The sequence below is a fragment of the Dipodomys merriami genome, unplaced genomic scaffold (genome assembly GCF_024711535.1).
Source record: "Dipodomys merriami isolate MVZ:Mamm:240054 unplaced genomic scaffold, mDipMer1.0.p SCAF_7, whole genome shotgun sequence".
Taxonomy (NCBI): Eukaryota; Metazoa; Chordata; class Mammalia; order Rodentia; family Heteromyidae; genus Dipodomys; species Dipodomys merriami.
This window is the reverse complement of record NW_027206290.1, coordinates 22,371,726-22,394,430: the sequence shown is the minus strand read 5'-3', so window position 1 is coordinate 22,394,430 and position 22,705 is coordinate 22,371,726. Positions and strand designations below refer to the sequence as shown.

Genomic DNA, 22,705 nt, shown 5'->3' with positions numbered 1-22,705 from the left:
CAGTGAACTGGGTAGCTAGGGGTATTTCTCTATGATAGAATTTTTATAAGAACTCTGTGAGATGAGCTTCTAGACTGCCCTGCAGCACATAAAGGTCAATAATGTGTATTCTTTACTGTGCTTATGCTGTGACACTGGTAAGTCAGGTATATTAAATACATTTTCAACTTTGTATGAGTTTATGTGATATTACCCCAGTTTTAATCAAGAAGTATCAAGGAGATAAGACAGAAAGACAGACAGATTGATAGATAGGGATATTCCTGTGTGACAGGAGAGACAGATGCATTTGTAGCAGTGAATTGCAGTCACTAGGGTGGCTACAAGAGGGATTCTTTTTTTTTTTTTTTTTTTTTTGAGTCCGGTCGTGGGGCCTGAACTCTGGGCCTAGGCACTGTCCCTCAGCTCTTCAGCTCAAGGCTAGCATTCTACCACTTGAGCCACAGCGCCACTCCCGGCTTTTTTCCCCCCTGCTTATGTGGTGCTGAGGAATCGAACCCAGGGCCTCATGCATGCAAGACAAGCACTCTACCACTGAGCCACCTTCCCAGCCCCACAAGAGAGATTCTTGAGAGCAGATTGAGGCAGGTTTTTAATCTTTGCTCTGCTATTCGTTAGCTTTGTGGTCTATGCCAAAGTCTTTTATCTTCATAACTTTATTTTACCATAGCTATGAACTGAAGAAAGCAATACTATTTAGTTAAGGTGTTATTATAAGGTCTAAATGCAGTCCAAGTTGTGAACCTACTTATCAAGGTTCACAAGATAATAGCTACGAACTCATTTTTAGTCAAAGTACAACAAGCACAAAGGAACTTGAGGAAAGCATAAAGAAACGAGAGCTACAAAAGACGACTGCGAAGTCTATAGCTCACACCCAGCTTTCCCACTGTAAGGATGGCTTTGTCCAGTTCACAGGATTCCAAATACAGGCAGTCCTTCGCCCTTCTTAACCCCTGTGAGTGCCTCTCAGGCCAAAAAAACACCTTGGTGGGGCTTCTTAGAGTAGACACAAAACTTTGCATCCTTTCTTGATACATGTTCCTACACATATCTTTTCACTGGGCTGTCCTTGAATTGCTTCCTTTATGATAAACTGGTAAACTGAAGCCCAAGGGGATAACAGAGCATGCGCAAGAGCAGAGGTGACTCATCCCTTGCATAATTCCTGACATGGGTTCCTTCAAAGCCTTTGAGCTTCCCCTTGCACACAGAATCTTGGTGGACTAGCGTTAGGAGTTCAGTGATACTCAAACAGTACACGTTTGGAGATCCAATGGATATAATAGAAAGATGAAGGGCACCGTGCAAAACTGTCAAACCCCAGCTGTGGGATTTCTATAGCAGTCTCTATGCAAAGGAAAAGGTGCTGAGCTAAGTAACAAAGACTAAAGGGACAGGGGAAAAAATGCAATATGCAGTTGCACAGTAGACCTGGGTTTGGGTAAACTAACTATTAAAATATTTAGAGGCAGTTAAGGAAATTGCAATATGGTTATTAGGTGACACTAGGGACTTATGTACTTTTGAACGATGAAAACATTATTATGGCTACTTAGGAAAAGTGGTTTTATTTTTTCAAAAGATATATACTAAAATTGAAGAAGAAAGTTCTGATAATCTTTCAAGAGGCGAATGGATAAACACACCGATGGGTTTGTATAGTGGAATTGTGATAGCATGAAATAAACTATCATGATAGAGAGAAAAACCATGGGGGCTGGAGGCATGACTCAGTTTGAAGAGCGCCATCCAGTGAGCAAAAGTCTGAGGTAGTAGCTTAAAAAGCATGGAAAAACCTTAAATGCATGGTTCTAAGGAAAAGAAGTGGGTCAGGAGCATTTACATGCTATGTAATTTCAAGTATGTGATTTTTCTAGAGAAGTCAGAGCAATGGAGACAATAGAAAGATCAATGCTTGCTAAGGAAGATGGGAGGGTAGGCCAGAGAGGCACAGAGGCGGGATTTTAGGATAGTGACACCATTCTCTATGAAACTTTAATGATTCAAATATATTATGCATTTGTCAAAATCTATAGAGTTGACAATTCAAAGAGCAAGCCATCTTGCAGACTACTAACTATAGTTAATAATGTATTGCTATGGATGATTTATTAACTGTAACATATACTACATTGGTGCAAGATATTAGTGAAGAAACCATAGAGTAGTAGTAGTATCTGAAACTCTACCTATAGCCTCTCAATTATTCTATAAATCTAAAACTGTACTAAACACCAAAGTCTATTAGTTACTTTTTCTACAGTGTGGAGGCCAAGAGTTTACATCTAGAGTTACATCTTTACATCTATAGTTACATGGTTCAAATCAGTCTCCAAGATACCAAGTGTCTTCACTTGAGCAATAGCATCCTTGTGGACTGAATATTTCAGCAGTCTTTGTGGCCCAGCCCATGTATCTGAAAGATCGGAATGTCACACAAACCAATACGGCAGAGCATTTTATGAGAATGTGTGAAAATCTTCCTCCATTCCCAAATCAGAAAAATAGAAACTCCCTAAGCAAAAGAATGATAGACCATATTCTTGCCCATCACCATCCCAGCTTAGGCCTCTATTCCCTGGGATTTGCATTCTAATGTCATGACTTCTGTGTATTTAAGAGGTAGAATTTGAATAGGAAAACCACATAGCCATATGTCAATGTCGTCCCCAAATTTTCAAACTCTTACTAGTGTCTATCAGGTTGATTGTCATACTGACAAATCATACAGTAGGATTCCTTTTAGTGAATGATGCATAAATAAAACTGCTTTTTAGACACTTTGTTTATCTGTAAACACAGTCCAACAGATCAGCTTTGGAAGCTGAAGACCATCATTTTATATTCTTGGTCTTCATTAAAAGACAATTTTTTTTAACTAGTATACAATTCACAGTACTATTTCTACACCCCTGTGCCCTGCCCCTCAGAAGAAATTTTGTGACCTTTGTATTTTTTTGATCTTTGTATTTTTATTTGTATAAGGAATGCAAAATGAGTCTTTAATGTTTTTATATACTATTTTTTGTAAAATATATACTCTTCCACCTCCTTTATCACATATGTATATTGAATATTCTAGCTATATTTGTCCTCTGTTCTTTGTTTAAAAATCATCTACTACCCTCTCTCTAGCCTCCCCAACTAAAACATCATTCTAGCTTCCTGATATTCTTTTTGTTAACATGTCTGTTAATTTCAGAACTTTATTCCATGGAGTTTTACTACTGCATATACTATAATTTAATCAACTAAATTGGGTATCTAAGTTACATGTGAGGTTATGTGTGTGTGTGTGTGTGTGTGTGTGTGTGTGTGTGTGTGTGTGAGAGAGAGAGAGAGAGAGAGAGAGAGAGAGAGAGAGAGAGAGAGAGAGAGAGAGAGAGAGAGAGAGAGAGAGAGAGAGTCAATACTGGGACTTGAACTCAGCCTGGGTACTGTCCCTGAGCTTTTAGTACTCAAGACTAGTACTCTACCACTTGAGTGACAGCTCTAATTCTGGCTTTTGGTTGTTAATTGGAGGTAAGAGTCTCCTGAACTTTCTTGTGTAGGCTGGACTCCAATCATGATCCCCAGATCTCAGGCTCCTGAGTTGTTAGGATTACAGGCATGAGCCCCTGGTGCTTGGTTGGGAGGCTGTACTTCAAGATTAAGATCCATATATGAGAGAAAACAAGTGCATAGAGATGTACAAGATGGGGAAGAATGATGGGAGGGGTGACCTTTATTAAGGAACAATGGATATTTTATGGACATGTTAAACTATGACCTCTTGTACAACCTCTTGTAGTTCAGAAAATAAGTAATATATATTTCCTGTTACTCTGTTTACCCAGACTTCTGTAAATATGCACTCTGCTTATAGTATTTCAATTTGATTATTGATAAGGTATTATCTATTCTATAGCACCTAACTCATGGATTACTCATTCTTAAATCAGAATATTCTTATCCCAGAATATGTTGGCAACTCTGTCAAAGTCATTGACTTCCTGATAACATTTCTCATGGTATTTTCTCAAATTTGTTATTGTCAATAATAGAAGACCAAAAAGACTGTGTTGTGAGTGCTTTGACTGAAAAGGTGGATGGTGTTATTTTTATTTTAATCTGAGATGTTATTTTAACAAAATCTCATTGTTGTCAAACTGTGCTGTTTTCTTAGAACACTAAACGTCTGCTTATGTTGCTGAGGGACCACATAGCTTAATCCATCTTTATCATTCATAAAAAAAAATCTGAATTGTAAGTTTTCCCCGTACATAGACTTTTCCTCTCTAGGCATCCCAACTTCTTATTTGTCTCTCATCCAAACTCTGTGTAGCAATTTAGTAAACAACAGGATAAGTCACATTTCCCTAGCTGTGTTGACTATGTTGGCTAAAGAAAGATCACCTGGCATTATGGATTTCATTCATCTGATAGTCATTGTTTAGTTGTTTGCATTTTATTCCTTTCCCCTCTTTTACCCTGAGAGGTTCTCTGCCTACACAGGGCCAGACAGTGATTGAGAATCACTCCAGTAACTGCGGCCACACCAAAGCCCTAGCCCAGGAACAGGAGAGACTATTTTAATAGAAAACTTCTGCTGTCTCTGGGGCCAACTGGCCAAGCTTCCCTAAACTGCTGCCACAGCTTCTAACCAAAGAATGGGGTGCATGAGAGCCTGTTGTGCGGAGGACTTTGGTCCTGCTCTAGTCTTTTTTAGTCTTGTGTTTGTGTCTGTGGGAAAGCGTAGTTCTCAACAGCAGTACCTTTGAAGTTGAAAGAGAGAAATCGCCATTCTTTGGTCTTCCATGGTGTGCATGACTCGCCCAATGTATCTCTAGTTTCACACAAAAGGCTGGAAGTGCTGGGTCTCTGTATGGTTCTTTTTTTTTTCTCTAATACTGCTTGGTTCAGGTTCTGAGATGTGACTCCAGTAGAAGTTCAATTTGGAAAGGACAGATACAAGTAGCCAAAGGGTAGCAGTGGATGCTACCCTGTAGCACCCTGCAGTCTCTGTGACTGAGCATTCCAGCCACCATTGGCATGGCGTGGCATCAAGAAAGTACAATGGAAGTGCAGTAGAAGTGCAAACACTCTTTGAAGTAGGGGTGGATGGGGCTGACCTTGGAGGATGTACTTCAAGACTGGCAAAAGGTGATCTGAAATAGTTCATTCTCTCCAGTTTCTCTTCAGTGGAGCTTGGGTTAAGAAATAGAATGAAGCCTAGTCACATATTGACATTGCAAATGGTCTTCCAAGCCCTATAAAATTCCTTCTTGATTGTGATGTAGGGGATTCTAGGACTTAAGCTTTGTCAGAAGATCTATAATTTTAGAAGCTAGATAAGAGGGTCTGTCATGTGATTGACAATAGAATATGATATACAAAATAAAACAAGTGACTTCCATACAATTAGGATTTACTGATGTGGAATAATTAAAAAACATTTTGAAAATATATAGTAAGCAGATCTACTTATCCCATTGGGTGCTTTTTTTTTCTTCCCTAAACTGAACCTTTGAAAACTGACATCTGTAGGACTATTTGTTGTTCTTTTCTTCCCTTCAATCCAATTTGCCATGGTCAGAACATAGAAAACTGAACTCAAAGCCAGATTTCTTAATAGGATGACATTTGGACAGCTATGTTACTTATCGAACGTGTGCAGTTTAGTAGCAAAGCTGAAATAAGCCCTCTCCTTTTGGGGGAAACAAGATGGTATTCTGCTGAATGCTAGAATTTTATCACTGTGGAAAAAAAAAGCTGCTTGAGAGACCTAAGAATATAAAAGCATTTGAGATCTCAGAAGGAGTTTAAATCAATGCACTGCCACAGTTACAGAGCAGATGAAAGAGCCTGCTGTCTCAATTGCCAGGAAACTACTTAGAAACTCTCACTTTGATTTCTGCACGGAGTCCGTTACATTACTGCTAAATGCAATATATAGGGACATCATGACTTTGATGTTGTACAGCTCCAACAAATGGAAACTAATATGATAGAACAACTAAGATTGTGGTTTTATGTGAATATACAAATATATTTCCGCCCCCAGATCCCAGTGTACTATCTATCTCCAGAGCTGTCTTTTCACCTTTATTTTTTTAAAACATTTGGGAGTTCTATGCATAAATTCTCATAAGCAAAGTCATATTTATGTTGTTCCCAAATCTGCATTATTACGTTAGCAATATGTATTATTCGTCATTTCTTAAAGTCCAGAGTAATTCTGTACATCTGTTTATCAGTATTGGTCAGCTCTCCATCTTGAGCAAGCAATTACTGATCTCATGCCATTGGAGGATGGGATTTTTTAAATTCATGGGTAGGGACAGATGGAATTGCAAATCTCATTTGCCTTCCAACATAGCAGAGGTCTGTTCTCCCATTTGAGTAATAAATCTTCAATGGGTCATCGAAATATTAAGATCTTTAAAAAAAAACCTGTGGCTTTCTGTTATTATTCATTTATAAATTTGGGGTTATCTTGCAGGCCACTTCACCTTTCCACTGTTCATCTCCAGAAGGAGCTGATGTACCAGAGTCAAATCAGTTCCCTTTGTCTTATTTATGAACATATGTTGAAAAACTTAATCACTACTTAAATATTTCTAACGTGTTATTGGCATACTTTGAAAACTATAAAACCTTTCTAAAAAAACTCCCTAGTTTAAACAGTTTAACCTTCATCCAAATTAATTAGGAGAGATCATGGAATCTTTTCTAGGAAATCTTTAAAAATGGAATGGATGATTGTCTTTACTTAGGGTTTCATTGATGGATAATGGTCATAGAAAGAGGCCTGAATCCTTTCCAGCTTATAAGACTCTGAATTAGTATAACTCAAAAAGAAAACCAAAAACAAACTACAGAATATTTTCTACTTTTACTTAAATGTAATAATTCTCCAGTATTCATCTTACAATGAACTTATGGGAACGTACTACTTTGGACTTAAGTTATAAGCATGTCTTAATTGCATCTGAAGGCAGGCACACATGTCTAACATCTGGAGTTCATTCCCCTATGTGGAATTAAATGAAAAAGGGTAATTATGACTGGGGGTTATATGAGTTGTATCTAATAGATCCATATTCTCACTTTAGACAGGTACCAATGGCTCATCCCTGTAACCCTAGCTACTTAGGAAGTAGAGATAGGGAGAATCACAATTCAAGGGCAGCCTAGCCAGAAAAGTTCTCAAGATTCCTTCTCAACTAATAGCTGAGAATTGTTAGTGTTCGGCCACTAACCAAGGCTGAGACTGGAAGGATTGTGGTTTTAGGCCATCCCAGGCAGAAAGCAAAACCCCATCTCAAAAATAAAACCAACACAAAAAAGAGCATCTGATGACTGAGCACTAGCCTGAGTTCAATCCTCACTATAAAAATAACAATCAATCAAAAATAACAATAAAAAATATTTATTAAAAAACTTTATCATACCTTAAAGAAAACAGGAAGGGGGGAAAGGTCTAGGGAAAAAGATCAGACGAGATGGGGGAGAAAGATGGATCAAGAAGCAATGGACATTTAGATGGACATGTTAAATTGTAATCTCCTATACAACCTTTTGAAGTTCAGAAAAAAACTATCATACTTAAAAATATCATTTGGAAGAATATGCTATTCTATCATACAAAAATATGTGCCAATGTCAGGGTGTTCTGCTTTTGCAGAGCTTTTCCTTGCCAAATTATTTACTCAAGATTATTCTTTTTAATCTCAGTTTAATAGCTTCCTAATAATGTTTTGGATTTCAGAATAAGTTGGATTTTTATTAAACAGGCCAAGTTTCCATATGGCCTTTGCTAGGCATTGTAAATTCTAGGTTACTTGATAGCACAATGAGATCTAAGACCAGCCCATCTGTCTGCGCTCTAAAATTTCCAAAGCACTTCCACCCCGTGGTGTAATTTAATCTTTGCAAAAATATGATATTGCCATCTATCTATTCAAACAGAGAGGAAGGAAGGAACTTTGGTTAAATGACAAACCCAATTCACATTGGTCCTAAATAGCAGAGGTAGGTCTCAGACATTAAGTCTGCTGAAAAGGAACCCAAGGCATAATATATATATATATATATATATATATATATAATTACTGAATAAAAATAAAGCAAGGAGGGTCATAACCTTCTTTTGTAGCATGAAGCCAAAAAATAATTGGATTAAAAAAATATATCCACCTAATTCATGCACTAATGATTTTCTTCATGATAGGAAATTTATTTTGAGTACCAATCTCATTTACTTCTGTAAGTACTTAAGTATGTGTCCTTTGGTGTTTCCGGAACCCAAGTATTTAATCTCCATTTTAAACTGAAGGCAGGTGCTCACCAGTGTGCAGCTGAGACATAGTCTGAACACCATGCTGCTCTATTTCTACCTGCATGCCCTTAAGCTCTTAACTTCCTAGGTCATATAAACGCTCAAGATTCCCTTGAAGAAAGCCTGGGCTCTTTCCATTTTTAAAGTAAGGCTATTGCCCTCTCTTACTCTGAGTATTGAAATTAAAAGAGGATTGGTCAGGGAGCTGCTAGAGAGACAAATGCCCATAAATGAATAATTTGCAATTAATCTGGTTAATTTTATATAATGGAGAAGCCATGCAAAAGCCAGATCCCCGTAGTCCTCCGAGGAGTCTGTGCAGGTGTTTCATATAGATGGACTCCTGTGAAGGGTGCACCTTTAAGTAAAAATCCTGGCCACTGTATCAGACCTCAGGAGGGGGCTTGGCTGCAGAGGGACTTTTAGGCCCCGGCAGGAATCATGCAGCAAAGGCAACTACCACCTACCTCTTCCGTCCCTGCAGAAGGGTGTTTCTCCTGAGGACCCAGAGGCTCCCTATAAAATAGCTCACCCTAGGGATAGCCACACTTATAAAAATAATTAATGGGTGGGATGATCCTTATAATGGTACCTGGTACCCTGCTGGGAAGACAGATAAACCAGCCTTGCCCATAAAGAACTTACAAATTATACTAAGCAAACATGTTAACAGCTATTAAGAGTCCAAGCAGAGCTGTTAAACAATTGAGAGATGTCATATAAAATATGTGCATTTAGGCATAGCAGTTACATGCTTGGAGTTTGTTCGTTTGTTTGTTTTTAAAGGCAGCCATTGTATTTACCTTTGAGATGGAGATGAAACCCTTAACAGGGTGTAAAGGTTAGACAACAGAAAGCCCATTTCCCTTTAGCTGACAGATCCCACAAAGTATTGTCACCATCAGTCTGCTTGTATCCTGTGGTTTGTTTCTATCCTCTTATTTTAATTAATCAGACTATTCCTCTTGTTTCTTCAAAATGTAACTTGCTCTAAGGAATGCTTCTTTTAAAGGACTATGAAAAATATTAAGATATACTGTAAAATGTTAATATATTAACAGTTAAAAAATAACTGAGTGACTTGTTTGGGAAAAAAAATGCTTTATGGGAAACATTTCAGGTTTAGATAGTATCCGCCACTACAGATGCTTAATGCAACTCAACTGTTCCAAGAATGGCTCACTCCAAAAGTCATTCACCTGCATGAATCTGGCCTGGTGGTTAATGTCTTTGATCCCGGATACTTGGGAGGTTGGGACAGGAAAGCCATAATCAGATCCAGCCTGGGCAAAGTTAGCAAGACCCTTTCTAAAAAGTGAAATGCACAATCAAAGAGGCTGGAATAGTGGCTTAAGTAGTAGAGTGCTTGCTTAGCAAAGGTTCAATTTCCAGTAATAAGAAGGTGGGAGGAGAATGTCTAGTAACATGAACATTCTCTGCAGGATTCTTACTAGGCAAAACCGACTCCAAGGTCCTGATCGCAGCCCACAGAATCACTGTCCGAATTTTAATAATATCCCCAGATGATTGCGTGTGAATTAATCTTTTAATATCCTAGAATCATGCTAAGCAAGTATTCTATCACTGAATTATATACCCCAACTCCCTCCAAAATTTAAAGAAAATACCAGTCTGCCAAGTTTCCACTATCAGATATTTCTATTACAAAAATAAATAGGCTTAATCTTGTCAAAAGTTGAAAATAAATTACTTGCTTCAGGAAAGTACATAGTGTGCAATTTTCCATATGATTAAATAGATCTAGTTGTATGCTGAATCCAGTTGGGGAGATACAGAGAAGCCACATTTTGAGAGGTCCAGCTGGGAGTCTTGATTAGAAAGCTGGCGAATGTAGGCAGACTCCTGTGTCCCAAAGGCCTGCAGCCCTGGGAATACACTTAACACTGGTAGAAAACTAAGCTATGAAAGCAGGAGAGGAAAGAAAGAGCAGAAAAACAATACCAACAACCCACATCATCCCAATGGAGAGCTGAAGTGGGGCGCCATGTTGACCAAGGCCAACCAGGAAGCAGGACACAGTACAGGAGGCCTGACATAATGGCGCCTGAGCTCCTCTGACCATAAAAAAAGGTCAGGTCAGGAGACAGGGTCACTGGAAACTCAGGAGTCTCCCAAATTCATAGCACAGGGCTGACAGGTCCAGGAACCTATCATCCAGTTCCCTGCCCCTGGCCTCTATTCAGGTATGCCCATCACCTGGGAGGTGGGACTTCCCCTTCCTCCATCATGAAGACAAGATGGTGCCAGCTAAAACCATTTCCCTATCCCCCACGTGGTCAGACCCAGCAGACCCACTTCAATCTCAAGGAGTAACATTTAGTATTCATGTTTCAGGGTAGACTCCAGAGTTTTAAGAATTGACCTCAGTGCAAGTTGATGCCCAGTGTTTCTCCTCCTTTAGGTTTTCTAGCCTGCAGGCTATGGTTCACTTGCTATGTAGTTGTAACTATACAGAACACTGGCTTTTTAGATCTCAGACCCAAAGTCCGGGAGTCTAAAGTTACACCCAGCTACTTGTCCGCATGTGGCAAATGAGGAGACATGATAAATGGTAGAGAAAGAAGCTAAATAGAGTAGCCATGGGAAGACAGCACTTCAGTCAGCAGCTGCCTGCCTTCAGCCATCTTCAGAGATACTGACATAGGCTTCAGGTTACGGTAGGGGGAATTAGGGACTGAAAGTGAGTAAAGTATACATAGTTAAAACAGTTTCCGATCACAGGTATGGCTCAGTCTTTAATGGTCCTTAGAGGAGATTGGGAAATACTATTTTATTACTGGACTAGAACTAGAACAAGATGACTACCTGAATTGGGCGCTGTTTTCTTTAAGTTGAAAAGAGGAAGGGGTTGCCTATTGGAAGGACAAATTGTCCCCAATACAAGATTCTTATCAGTGAGTCTGATTTTTCTTCAAGTACAAGGTGATTGCAAAATGAAATGCAACAGGGAATAGCTCAGGGCAAAGGACACAAATAAAAAGTTGGGGGACTTGTAGGTAATTTACAAGACCCGACAAAAGCATCTTTTAGGTTGCCTCTTACAATATTGTAGGACAAAGAGCATACAAGAAGTGGGAAAAGGGGAGTAATCCTTACTTTAGGCCTAGCTATGTTCTTCCTTTGCTCAGAAATACTGTATGTTTATTTTTGGTCATGCCAATGTATCATGCATAATTGTGTCATGTTTATGGATTAAGAGAATTAATTACTTTCAAACTTTCTTCACACTGTCAAAATCAGGAATGACCCATTAAATTTCACTAATCATTCATTTCAGAGTAGTTGTCGATTTATCAGCAGGTTTTGAAAGATACTCCTGAACATCTCACAAAGTACATAACATGATGTGATTTTCGAAATCCGATTTCTTGGGTTCATATTGTGGACTCGTTTGAGAGCATAGCAAAAACACATCCATAAACATGTTCTGAAAAACGTAAGATCTTAGAATGAACAAAGGGGATTAAATAAAGCATCCATTGACATTTTACTGCTAAAAAGAAATTTAAAGATACAAAAATCTGTGGAGGGAATTATAATGATATTCATTATAATTGTTCTTGAAAAAAAACCCAACCTATCAACTCTAAAGAAAATTATAACAGGCCTAATTAGTGTTCAAATTCTTCCTTCTGAGAAATAGCTTCTTTTTTTAAGGTAATTGGGCTGCATTAAAAAATGTTCTTGTTTGTATTACCACATGCTCTTTCTTGCCTTGTAGTAACAAACCACACTCAGTATAGGAAATGAAGAACTTGTGTTGTTTGCCATTTGGTTTTAGTTTACTATTTTTATCCATCGTATACAGTTTAGAAGGTAAATAAAAACAGACCATTTCCATCTGGCAGTATTGTTTTCAAAAATATCATATTAGGATTTAAGATAATTTGATCAAAACATTTAAAATGTTTATCTGGCTTATGGGATGATTGAAAGAAAAGCTGATGCAGTTACATTTTTAAAAAATATTTTCCTCTGTCGGTGTCTATATCTAGCTCATATTAGATTTCATGGTTATGAATCCTGACTCCAACAGTTTCAAACCATGTGGCCTGAAGTCAGTCATTTCTCCAACTCAGCAAAATAAGACTAAAAATCAAGCCTATTCCCTACTGTTACTTTGAAGTCTAAATTTGAAAATGCATTAAGATATTTGTTAAGAAATATTTAATACAGAATCTGATCTATGACGCGTTGGGTATTGCACTGTTCTATTCTCTCCTGCTCCATTCCCACAGTCTTGGAGCTTGAACTCAGGGCCTCGTTGCTGTCCCAAGGCTGTAACAGACTACCACTTGGACTGCAGCTCCACTTTGGGCTTTTTCTGAGTAGTTTATTGGAGAAAAAAGATTCAGGGGGCTGGGAAGGTGGCTCAGTGGTAGAGCGCTTGCTTTGCATGCATGAAACCCTGGGTTCAATTCCTCAGCACCAAATAAGCAGGTAAAAAAAGCCGGAAATGGCGCTGTGGCTCAAATGGTAGAGCGCTAGCCTTGAGCTGAAGAGCTGAGGGACAGCGCCCAGGCCCAGAGTTCAGGCCCCACGACCAGACCCCCCCCCCAAAAAAAAAAAAAGATTCAGGAACTTTTCTGTCCAGGTTGTCTGCAAACTGCCATCCTCAGATCTCAGCCTCCTGAGTGGCTCAAATGATAGGCAGGCGTAAACCACCAGCACCTGGCTACATTTTTTTGGGGGGGGGGGGGTGAGGGGGGTAGGGTCTGGTCGTAGGCCTGAACTCTGGGCCTGGGTGCTGTCCCTCAGCTCTTCAGCTCAAGGCTAGCGCTCTACCACTTGAGCCACAGTGCCACTTCCAGCTTTTTTTTTTCTGCTTATGCGGTGCTGAGGAATCAAACCCAGGGCCTCATACATGCAAGGCAAGCGCTCTACCACTGAGCCACCTTCCCAGCCCACCTGGCTACATTTTTATTCTTATTTCATCGTCATTCATATGATTTTGAGTGATGAGGAAATAAGAAAAAAGTCATTCTCCATATTTTGAAATGAAAAATGACTATATCTCTGTAAAAGCAAACTAGAAAATAACTTCCTGACACTAAAATTTATATCCCTAGCTCTCCTATGGAGACCAAACTTTTCATACATACCTTCCTATCTTAATTCCTTATCCCTCATCTGTGTCTCAGTACACAAAAGGAAACAAAACAGAGCAAAACAGACCCAACAACATCAACAAAAACCCAGCTGTCCCTTTCTGACGCCTAAAGAAAATATTTGCTTTTCAGCTCTGATGTTCCCAACATATCAATTCACATTTTTCTTGGTGATATTGAGGTTTGAATTCAGAGCCTCACACTTGAAGACCCTCTACTGCCGAGCTAAGCCAAGCCTTCAATTCTCTTTCACACTGGTTATTTTGTTTGTTTGTTTGTTTGTTTGTTTTTTGAGGAGAGATACCAATCCTGGGACTTAAACTCAGAGTTGGAGCGCTGTCCGTGAGCTTTTTTGCTCAAAGCTAGCACTCTACCACTTGAGCCACAGCCACACTTCTGGTTTCTTAATTGGAGATCAGACTCTCACAGACTTTCCTGCCCAGGCTGGCTTCAAACCATGATCCTCAGATCTCAGCCTCCTGAGTAGCTAGGATTACAGGTGTGAACTCTCTGTGCCTGGCAAAGCTCATCTAATTTTTTTTCCATTTTTTTATTGTGAAAATACCGTAAAGAGGGGTTACAACTTAAACATCCGTACTGAGTTATAACTGATATACAATAAACAGTGCTTATTTGTGTTTTAGATGTGTGAATACTTGGGAGACCGTTACCACATCAGATTAATATATGCATTCACCATTTTCCATCCTCTCAGCAACCCCAGCTTCTGCCTTCCATCAAGGGGCATTAAATAAATAGATCTGTTGAGAATGACTGAAAAGTGAATCCTTTGGAAGAATGTGGTCTTGGATTGACATGGGGACTGCTCATCCCCTCTCTCCTAGGTATGCAGTGCTATTCAGAATCAAGACTTCACTGTGATTGAAGACTACTGCACCGGCCTCAGAGCCCTGCTTTACCTGAAGAGCATCGAGGAGCTACAAGACTGGGATGGGCAGAGTCCAGTCACCCTGAGTCGCCAGAAGGGAAAACCGGTTCCACGCCTTGCAGAGCTCACTGGAAAGGTAGGTGCTTGCCTCTCTGCTGTTATCCTGGCAAATGTCTATCCTGTCTGGTTTTGGCCTTCCTGTTTTTCTCCCTCACACAGGAAATGCGGTTCCTAAGAGGTGATTTTTTTTTCTCCAGTAGAGTCACACTGAAGCAGTCTTGATTACAGTTATATGGTGGGTCTGTGAATTACCTTTTTATAAAAGCAATATAACACAAGGTCATATAAAAAACAAGATTGAAGTTTGTAGTGTAAAGTGCCTCTAGATTCTTGCTGACTGCAGTGATGATGGGCGTTCTTTCCAGTGGGAGGCTGGGAATTTCTTTATTCTTTAACAATCTCTGGAAATTATAACATTACCTTTCTATTTTGAAGACAATCAAATCACTGGAGTCCTGAATAATATGATGAAGTTTTTTTTTAAAAAAAATTTAAAACCTAATCAGTATCTTTTGTAACTACCTCTGCTGTGTGGTTAAACCTGGGCTCAAAAGGTTATATCCTTACTTGCTCACTAACTGCTATTTTCTGAGAAATATACACTACATTTACATTTTGTATAATACAGTGATTTCAGCAACTCTTTTCTAAAACAACATTTCAGCATTTTGCCTTTGTGTTTCTTTTGTATTATTCTAAATAGACAAGCATTGTCAGAAGACATTTCTTGATTCCTGAGCGAGGGGAGGAAAAAATTATAATTCTTAGTCTTTTCAGCTTGTCACTACATCAATAATTAACTTTAAAAAAAGAGAGAGGCAGTATGAAAAGATTCTTTAAGGAAGCATTTAATAATTCAAATGAATCTTAACTTGAAGCAGGTCACATGAAAAAGAATGGAAAACAAAAACCTTGGGTCCACTGCTTTAGATGGTAGGGAAAGAGACTTAGCAAGAGTCAGAGAAATATCACATCACGAGCTGGTTTTATGGGAAATATCACTGTCCTGTTTCTAAAAGGTAGCCAAAAATAAAGCATCCTTGAAGAATAATGTGTGTGATTGCAAGTCCAATAATGATAAAAAGAAAGATGAAAAGAAATAAAACCTTACAATGTGGGTTCCAGGAAAATATCATGATAAATGACTCCATGAGTGGCAATCAAACAGAAAGGCTGTGACATTAATATTTATAATATTGTAATTAGCAAGACAGTGCCTAAGCAGCATTATTAGTATAACTAATCATATTATCATAAACTGAGTCTGCAGTATTCAGACAGTATGTGTTCTTGCCTTCATCAATATCAATAAATATCCTAATGTTATTTGTAACTAAAAAAAAATCACAGGTGACATTATATTCATCCAATGTAAATATGTCAAGGAAATGATGTCTTACATGATAGTTTATGACGATCTATAAAAGTATTGTCTCAAATAGGGGTCACTGACATGTGAGCTGAAACATAAGTAGCTGCATTGAGCTGAAACAGTTTGTCTGTAAAGGACTTCCACCATCATTTCTAAACTTATATATTCAAATAAAAGATGAATAATGAGAAGTCTAGCACCAATCATGTAAATGGAAATAAATCTCCCAATAGTGCCAATCTAAATTCAGACTTATTTTTGTAAGCCCAGCTTTCATTTAAACCAAGAGTATAAGCCAGGCACGGGTGGCTCACGCCTGTAATCCTAGCTACTCAGGAAACTGAGATCTGAGGATAGAGGTTCAAAGGCAGCTGGGACAGGAAAGTCTGTGAGACTCTTATCTCCAATAAAAACCACTAGAAAACCAAAAGTGGTGCTGTGGCTCAAGCGATAGAGCACTCTCCTTGAGCTGAAGAGCGCAGGGACAGCGCCCAAGCCCAGAGTACAAGCCCCACGACCGAGCAAAAAAACAAAACAAAACAAAACAAAACAAAAAACAATGAGTATAATTTTCAACTGTTCTACACACAAAAAAAAGACAAAAAAAGATTTTGTCTATGTGAGTATATATTATTGACTCATTTCTCAACAGATGGTTGTGTTATATAGTTTTGTGCCCCTACTTTGTCTGGTGTAGGCTGATGTAACTAAACAGTAAGTGAAATCCCCTTTTGGTTAATATCCCTAGTAATGAATCCTAATTATCCCTCGTGCTGCCTGCGTGTGTATGTGTATGTGTATATGTGTATGTGTGTGTTTGCATAAAAGCGATTCATATTACATTTTCCTCATGTAAGGAGTAGTCTGCTGATCTTCATACTTACATAGATTTAATGCTATAGAGAAAATGAGATAGGATGCATACTTGTCTTTTTTTTTAGAAAGACCGATTTGAAGTAGCTTAATTCTTTAGAAAGAGAAATTTTGGGCAGGTGCCAGTGGCTCACACCTGTAATCCTAGCTACTCAGGAGACTGAGATTTGAGGATCATGGTTCAAAGCCAGGCTGGACAAGAAAGTCTGTAAGACTCTTATCTCCAATTAACCACCAGAAAATCGGAAGCGGTGCTGTGGCTCAAGTGGTAGACCGCTAGCCTTGAGCTGAAGAGCTGAAGGACAGTGCCCAGGCCCAGAGTTCAAGACCCATGACTGACAAAAAAGAAAAGAAAAAGACAAAGAAAGAGAAAGAGAAATTTTGTTTGGAAAGTACAATTGTTCTTTCCCTTACTCTCACTCATAGATAGGGCTAGAATAATTTAGACATTCAGAGGTAATCAGTTGAAAGGCAGGGTTAGATGATGGGCAGAAAAATGAGACTTCAATTGTGGAAAGAGGAATGTGGCCAAGTTAGGAAGACATCCCCTCTTTTAAATGATGAGTAAATTTTCTGTAATATCCTTATACTTAATTCACTTGTTGACTAAAATCACTAAAAATCACTTTTTGACTAAATCCAGTGTTTCTTAGGCAGCTTTCAAGGGGCAGAAAAGTAGGTGTTTATAATCACATGGAGCAAAATGGTTAAATCAGTGCCCACAAAGTTTGAGCAGAACTTGACAAGAATGGTCATCAATTTCCTCCTGTTGATCTTGAACTATTAGCTCTCAATAACCATGGGTTTTGCTTGTGATTAAGGTAGATTCCCTGGCTTCATCCACTCATCCATTTCAATTCATTGGATGGAAGCTACAGTTGGGTATCTGCATTTTCCCATTGGGAATATGATGGAAATTCACAAGGGTCTGTTATCAACAGGAAAGAAAAGGAGATCAAGTAAGGAGGAGTACATGAACTTCTCTTGATGGAGAAGCTAGCAATGAATGATTTTGAATTGGAAGAGAAAGGGGTGGGTGAAGGAGAGAGAGAGAGAAAAAGAAGGTCCACACTGGAGATTACCAAATGAGAGACCTCTCAGTAGGACAGTGGTTATCACAGTGTTGAGAAACTGCCAGGTTGATGTGATGTTTCAGTATTTATTCTCTAGCAACTCAGGCTAGTTACTTAATCTCTCAAAGCCTGACTCTAAGTCTTTAAAAGGAAGATAGCCTAGTCAAGGACACAGTTCTTCAAAAGCAATCCTGAAAAACAAAACATATTCAAATCAAGTGTTTCCACATAACTCATTCGTTAGAAAAACTGACCAGAACTGATTTAAGTCCATTTGCAATCTTTATTTCTTCCAGTTAGAGAACAGTTACATGTTTACTGTGCCAAGACTAGTGAATTTGGTCCCAGGTTGCTGTCCAACCCCTTGAGGGACCTAGGGGTGGGAGTCTTCCATTCAGTGGAGTTTATGGATCATTTTACTCTTTTCACAGCTTTGGTTTGGTGGACATGACTCTTGGGATTTAAAATCAGGGCCTGTAAAAAAATTCCCTAAATGAAAATATAAAGCTTTATGCAGAAATTCTCTGTCAGAATCAGAGGCAAGATATTTATTTTAGCGATAGAAAATAAAAATGTTACTAGTTGTCATCTTCAGGTGTAGGAAATAAGAATTTGCTCCAGAAAGATGAGAGAAATCACACACACCAGTATTTGATCGGCCAACTTTGTATTCAGAAAAGCATGGAATGTACGTTCTCACTGGGTGGCACGGGGTGCAGATTTTCTAAAACTAGGAGCCTTGGAAGGAGGGAAAGAGCAGAAGCCAAAACATTCAGATGTCTGGTGTCTGTTGGTTTATCATCTGCTCTTCCCCATTTCTGGAACAGTTCTGCAACACATCAAAGAAAATTCACAAGCATGGCCTATCTGCAGGTTATCCTCTGACCACACCAGAATTAATTTCTCCTCCTTTTCTAGAATCTAAGTTGTAACAAGGATCCCATGCCGATTAAATCATTACCTGTTTGAATTTTTACTTCTCTGGCAACTAATCATCTTCTAAAGGGTCATCCATGTATCTCCCTCTCCCCATGTAGTATCTGTTCAAATCTTTCTTGCTAGTTTTAGTTGTTTTTGCAGGGAGAGAAGGGAGTAGTAGGATTTGAACTTAGGGCCTGGATGCTTTAGTTTTTCCACTGGAAAAAGTTTCAAGCTTTGAACTCTATGACTTGAGCCACAGCTCCACTTCTGACTTTTTGATCGTGGCATTCACATAAGAGTTTCATGGACTTTCTTGCCCAGGTTAGTTTTGAACCATAATCCTCAGGTTGCAACCTCCTGAACAGCTAGGATCACAAGCATGAGCAACTCATACCCAGCTTTTGTTGTTCGAGCCAGGAGTTCTTAACTATTTTAGATAGAAGTCCTTGGATTAAAAAAACATTGGACAAAATTTAATATACATCATAATAATTACCCCGTTTATCGATACTAAAAGGAAAGAGACATATTCAATCTAACAGAGGGCATTCTATAGCCAGCCTCTTACTTAATGTTGAAAGGATACATTGTTTTCTCTTGAAGTCAAGAATTTCTACCCCATTCTCTACCATTAAATATTGTGATTGCCATCCTTACCAGTGTAGAAAGAACATAAAAAGAAATAAGTGATATCTGTGTTTGACAGGCAGGACTTAAACTGTCCTTATTTGCAGATGATAATATTGAATACTTAGAAAATCCTAAAGAACTAATAAAACTTAATTAAAGTGATAAACCTGACAAAAGATACAAAAACAACATACCAAAATCAGTCATCTGGCATGAATAGTGGGAATGGTGAACAGCGGAAATTAAATTTTAAGATGCCATTACCAATAACAACTAAAAGCATAAAAGTACTTCCAAACAAATTAAAATGGATGTGATCTACAAAGGATTAAGAGGAAAACTTAATGCAAACTTAAATAACTGGAGAGATATTTTAAGGTATAAATTGTCTCCAAATTGATCTGTGTAGAAACATCCTGATCCCAATCATAAATCTCATGTATGTTTTTATAAAACTTGACCATTTGGTGCTAAAATTTGTATTCAAATTCAAGGAAATAGAATAAGCATGATGATATTAAATAAGAGAAAATTAGAAGATTTGTACTATTTTTGCCATTAAGATTTTCTATAAATCTCTAGTCATCAAGCAAGTGTGTTTTGGTGTCAGCATAGACAAATAGATCAATGGAACAGATTGGAAGTCTAGAAATAGACCAACGTATCTATACTCCATTGATTTTGTACAAGGCACAAAAGCAATCCAATGGACAGAGGAAAGTCCTTTTGACATGCTACTGGAGTTAACTGGAATTCATAATTTAAAACAATGAATCTCATGCCTATTTCACACAGGACACAAAAGTAATTTTTTAAAAAGTTAAAAATTAAACTTCAATATTAAATAGTAAGTTTAAGTACATCACACATATGGAAGGAAAAATAAGACACATTAATTTGGGAGCAGTAGTGGGTCTTGAACTCAGGGCCTAGACACTTTTTCGTAGCTTTCAAAGCTGGTGCTCTACCATTTGAAGGACAGCTCTACATCTAGCTTTGTCTTTTTGCTGTTTAATTAGATAAAACAGTCTCATAGCCTTTCCTGACGGAGCAGGCTTTTAACCATAATCCTCAGATCTCAACCTCCTGAGTAGCTAGGATTATAGAAGTGAGCCACCAGCATCTGGCTTAAAACCTTTTTTTAAAAAAAAGCCAATTAACTTCACAGAACAATTGAACACAAGGAAAATACCAGTATCTCCAGTCCATATTTTTAAAACAAAATATAAGTAAATATCTTTTATTCATTCCTAAAGAGAATACAAATAGTACTCCCCCCACAACAGAAATCAGTGATAAATTATGCTCACTAAAAGGCAATTTAAAAAATCAGAGTGAAAAAAGATATGTGTAATATATCTAAAATATAAAAATCTTCTGATCCACATAGATGTGTAGGAAACATTAAAAATATAACCTAAGACAATTTGTACTAATTTGATCTTGTCAACCAGTACTGTATAGAGAATCTTAGAATGAAGAGGCTATTATAAGGGACCTACATGTTTTTTCTCTCTCTCTTTATCTAATGAACATTCTCAGAGCTCACCCAGAAAGGAACTCAAACAGAAAGCAGATGAAAGGTACTTTCTTTCACATTCACTCTTTGTAGTCCTTGTTTACCTTAATTTTCCTTCAGTCCCTACAGTTATTCTTTCTCATACCAGCAGATAGTTACCTCATGTTGTTAAAAATGTGCATTTCTATCCTTTTGTGAGAAATAATTAAAACAGAAAACATTATTAAGGATATTCTCTCTGACTCTAGCTAGATCATATGAGGCTGAATGTTTTAATTTATGTTATAGGCTAAGACCCAAGAGAATGGGAAATGGGAAGGGAGGGAGGGAGGAAGAGAGAGAAAGAGAGACAGATGAGAGTCTGGAAGTTCAGTTTTCCCAAAATTATCAGATTAGTGTGTACTGTATAGTAGAAGTCATCTAGATCTCTAAATATCATTAGACAGTTTGGGTAACAGCTTATGTACAATGCTGGAATGCCAAGTATCATACAGAGAGAGGACAAATAAGAATTTTATAAATGATGACCAGTCTTGCTTAGAATCAATAAAAGATTTGTTACCACATGGCAAAGCTCTTGAGTTCCCAATCCCATAAAGCAGTCAATGTGAGTAGTGAAAAGATCATTAAAACAGAGAGAACATCTGGGGTTGAGCAGTTCTCTGAGTTCAAGTCTAGACCAGGTGCTTTAGTGAACTTGGACTAGTTGCATGCATCCTACATGCCTCCATTTCCATAAGGGCAAATTGAGATAATCATACTTACTTCACAAATGCTTTGTGAAGACCAGAAATCAGCTACATAAAAATGTGGCAGGCAATCAGTGTATAAGAGTCAGTATTATAATTATTTAAAACATGGAAACAGATAGAAAGGATTATAGATCACTTTGAGGCAATACTGGATACATGATATCATCCATATGGATAATATTGTGGTAACTATAAACGTCTGAGAAAATATTTTAGGAGCTGATTTCTTCTATTTTGGTCAGAGATTTTTCAGATGATATATATATTAATATATAATTTTTTATCAATTTTATTGTTTCTATTATGTGATGCTATACTTAATCTAGTCAAAGCTTCGGACCAGAATTTTCATGTATTTTGAAGCACATTCTTTTACAAAAAGCTTCTAAATCTCTGAAGCACACATTTTTTTCCAGGTAAAATGGAAATAAATTAGTTAAATCTAGGCTTGAGCAGGAAATTATCAGGAGCAGTCCATCAGTCTTCCTGAAATAGGCAGAGGAAAAGAGGCTTACTGCTGTTACCAAATATGTAAAAATGAGCCCAACCTATTCGGGCTGACTTTGGTTAGGAGCACTTGTTCCAAGAACAGATAGCTATGTATGCATTGCCTGTAACTAGTTTGTAAGTCCTATCAGCTTTCCCAGCTTGGTTCCAGCCACCCCAGGGGTAAGTTGGTTCATTTCACAGGGCAGCTATAATCAGTTGGTAGTTCCTGCCAGGAACCCTGTGTCCAAGAGGTTTGTGATGCCAAGCCAAGCCCAGCAGAAGTGTGTGATCTGTTGTCAGTGCCTGAGTGGGCATAGACATCGGACGAGATGTTGCCAAACATGGCTTTCCATTTCCCTCTCTCAGTGTACAGTAATGACAGGTCAGCTGGTCCAAGAACCAGGTAGCAAAGTTCTCTTGCATTCACAATCATAACAGCTGCATTGTTTCAGTCCATCCTTGTATGCCTGAAAGAGGTGACAACACAACTGTTTTCATTGTTTTGCCACCTTCCCATCTGTTTCTTTCCTGTGTCCAGTATCCTTTAAAAAAATATGGCTCCTCATTTCTCCTCACCATATAAAATTGATATCTAATTACCAAGCACAAGTGTAATTATTTCCTTTGTCACATTCATGAAAGTAAGCGGTTAAGTATAATTCCTCATACTCCATC

General features: G+C 38.2%; 1 protein-coding gene across 2 annotated transcripts in view; it reads left to right on the top strand.

Moving 5' to 3' along the window:
* Dpyd (dihydropyrimidine dehydrogenase) overlaps positions 1–22,705 on the top strand; it is a 709,900-nt gene that overhangs the window by 597,126 nt on the left and 90,069 nt on the right. For both annotated transcript variants that reach the window (XM_070007768.1, XM_070007767.1), the window contains one exon: positions 14,298–14,477. In XM_070007768.1, the coding sequence (XP_069863869.1) occupies positions 14,298–14,477 (180 nt within the window). The remainder of the gene's footprint in view (positions 1–14,297; positions 14,478–22,705) is intronic.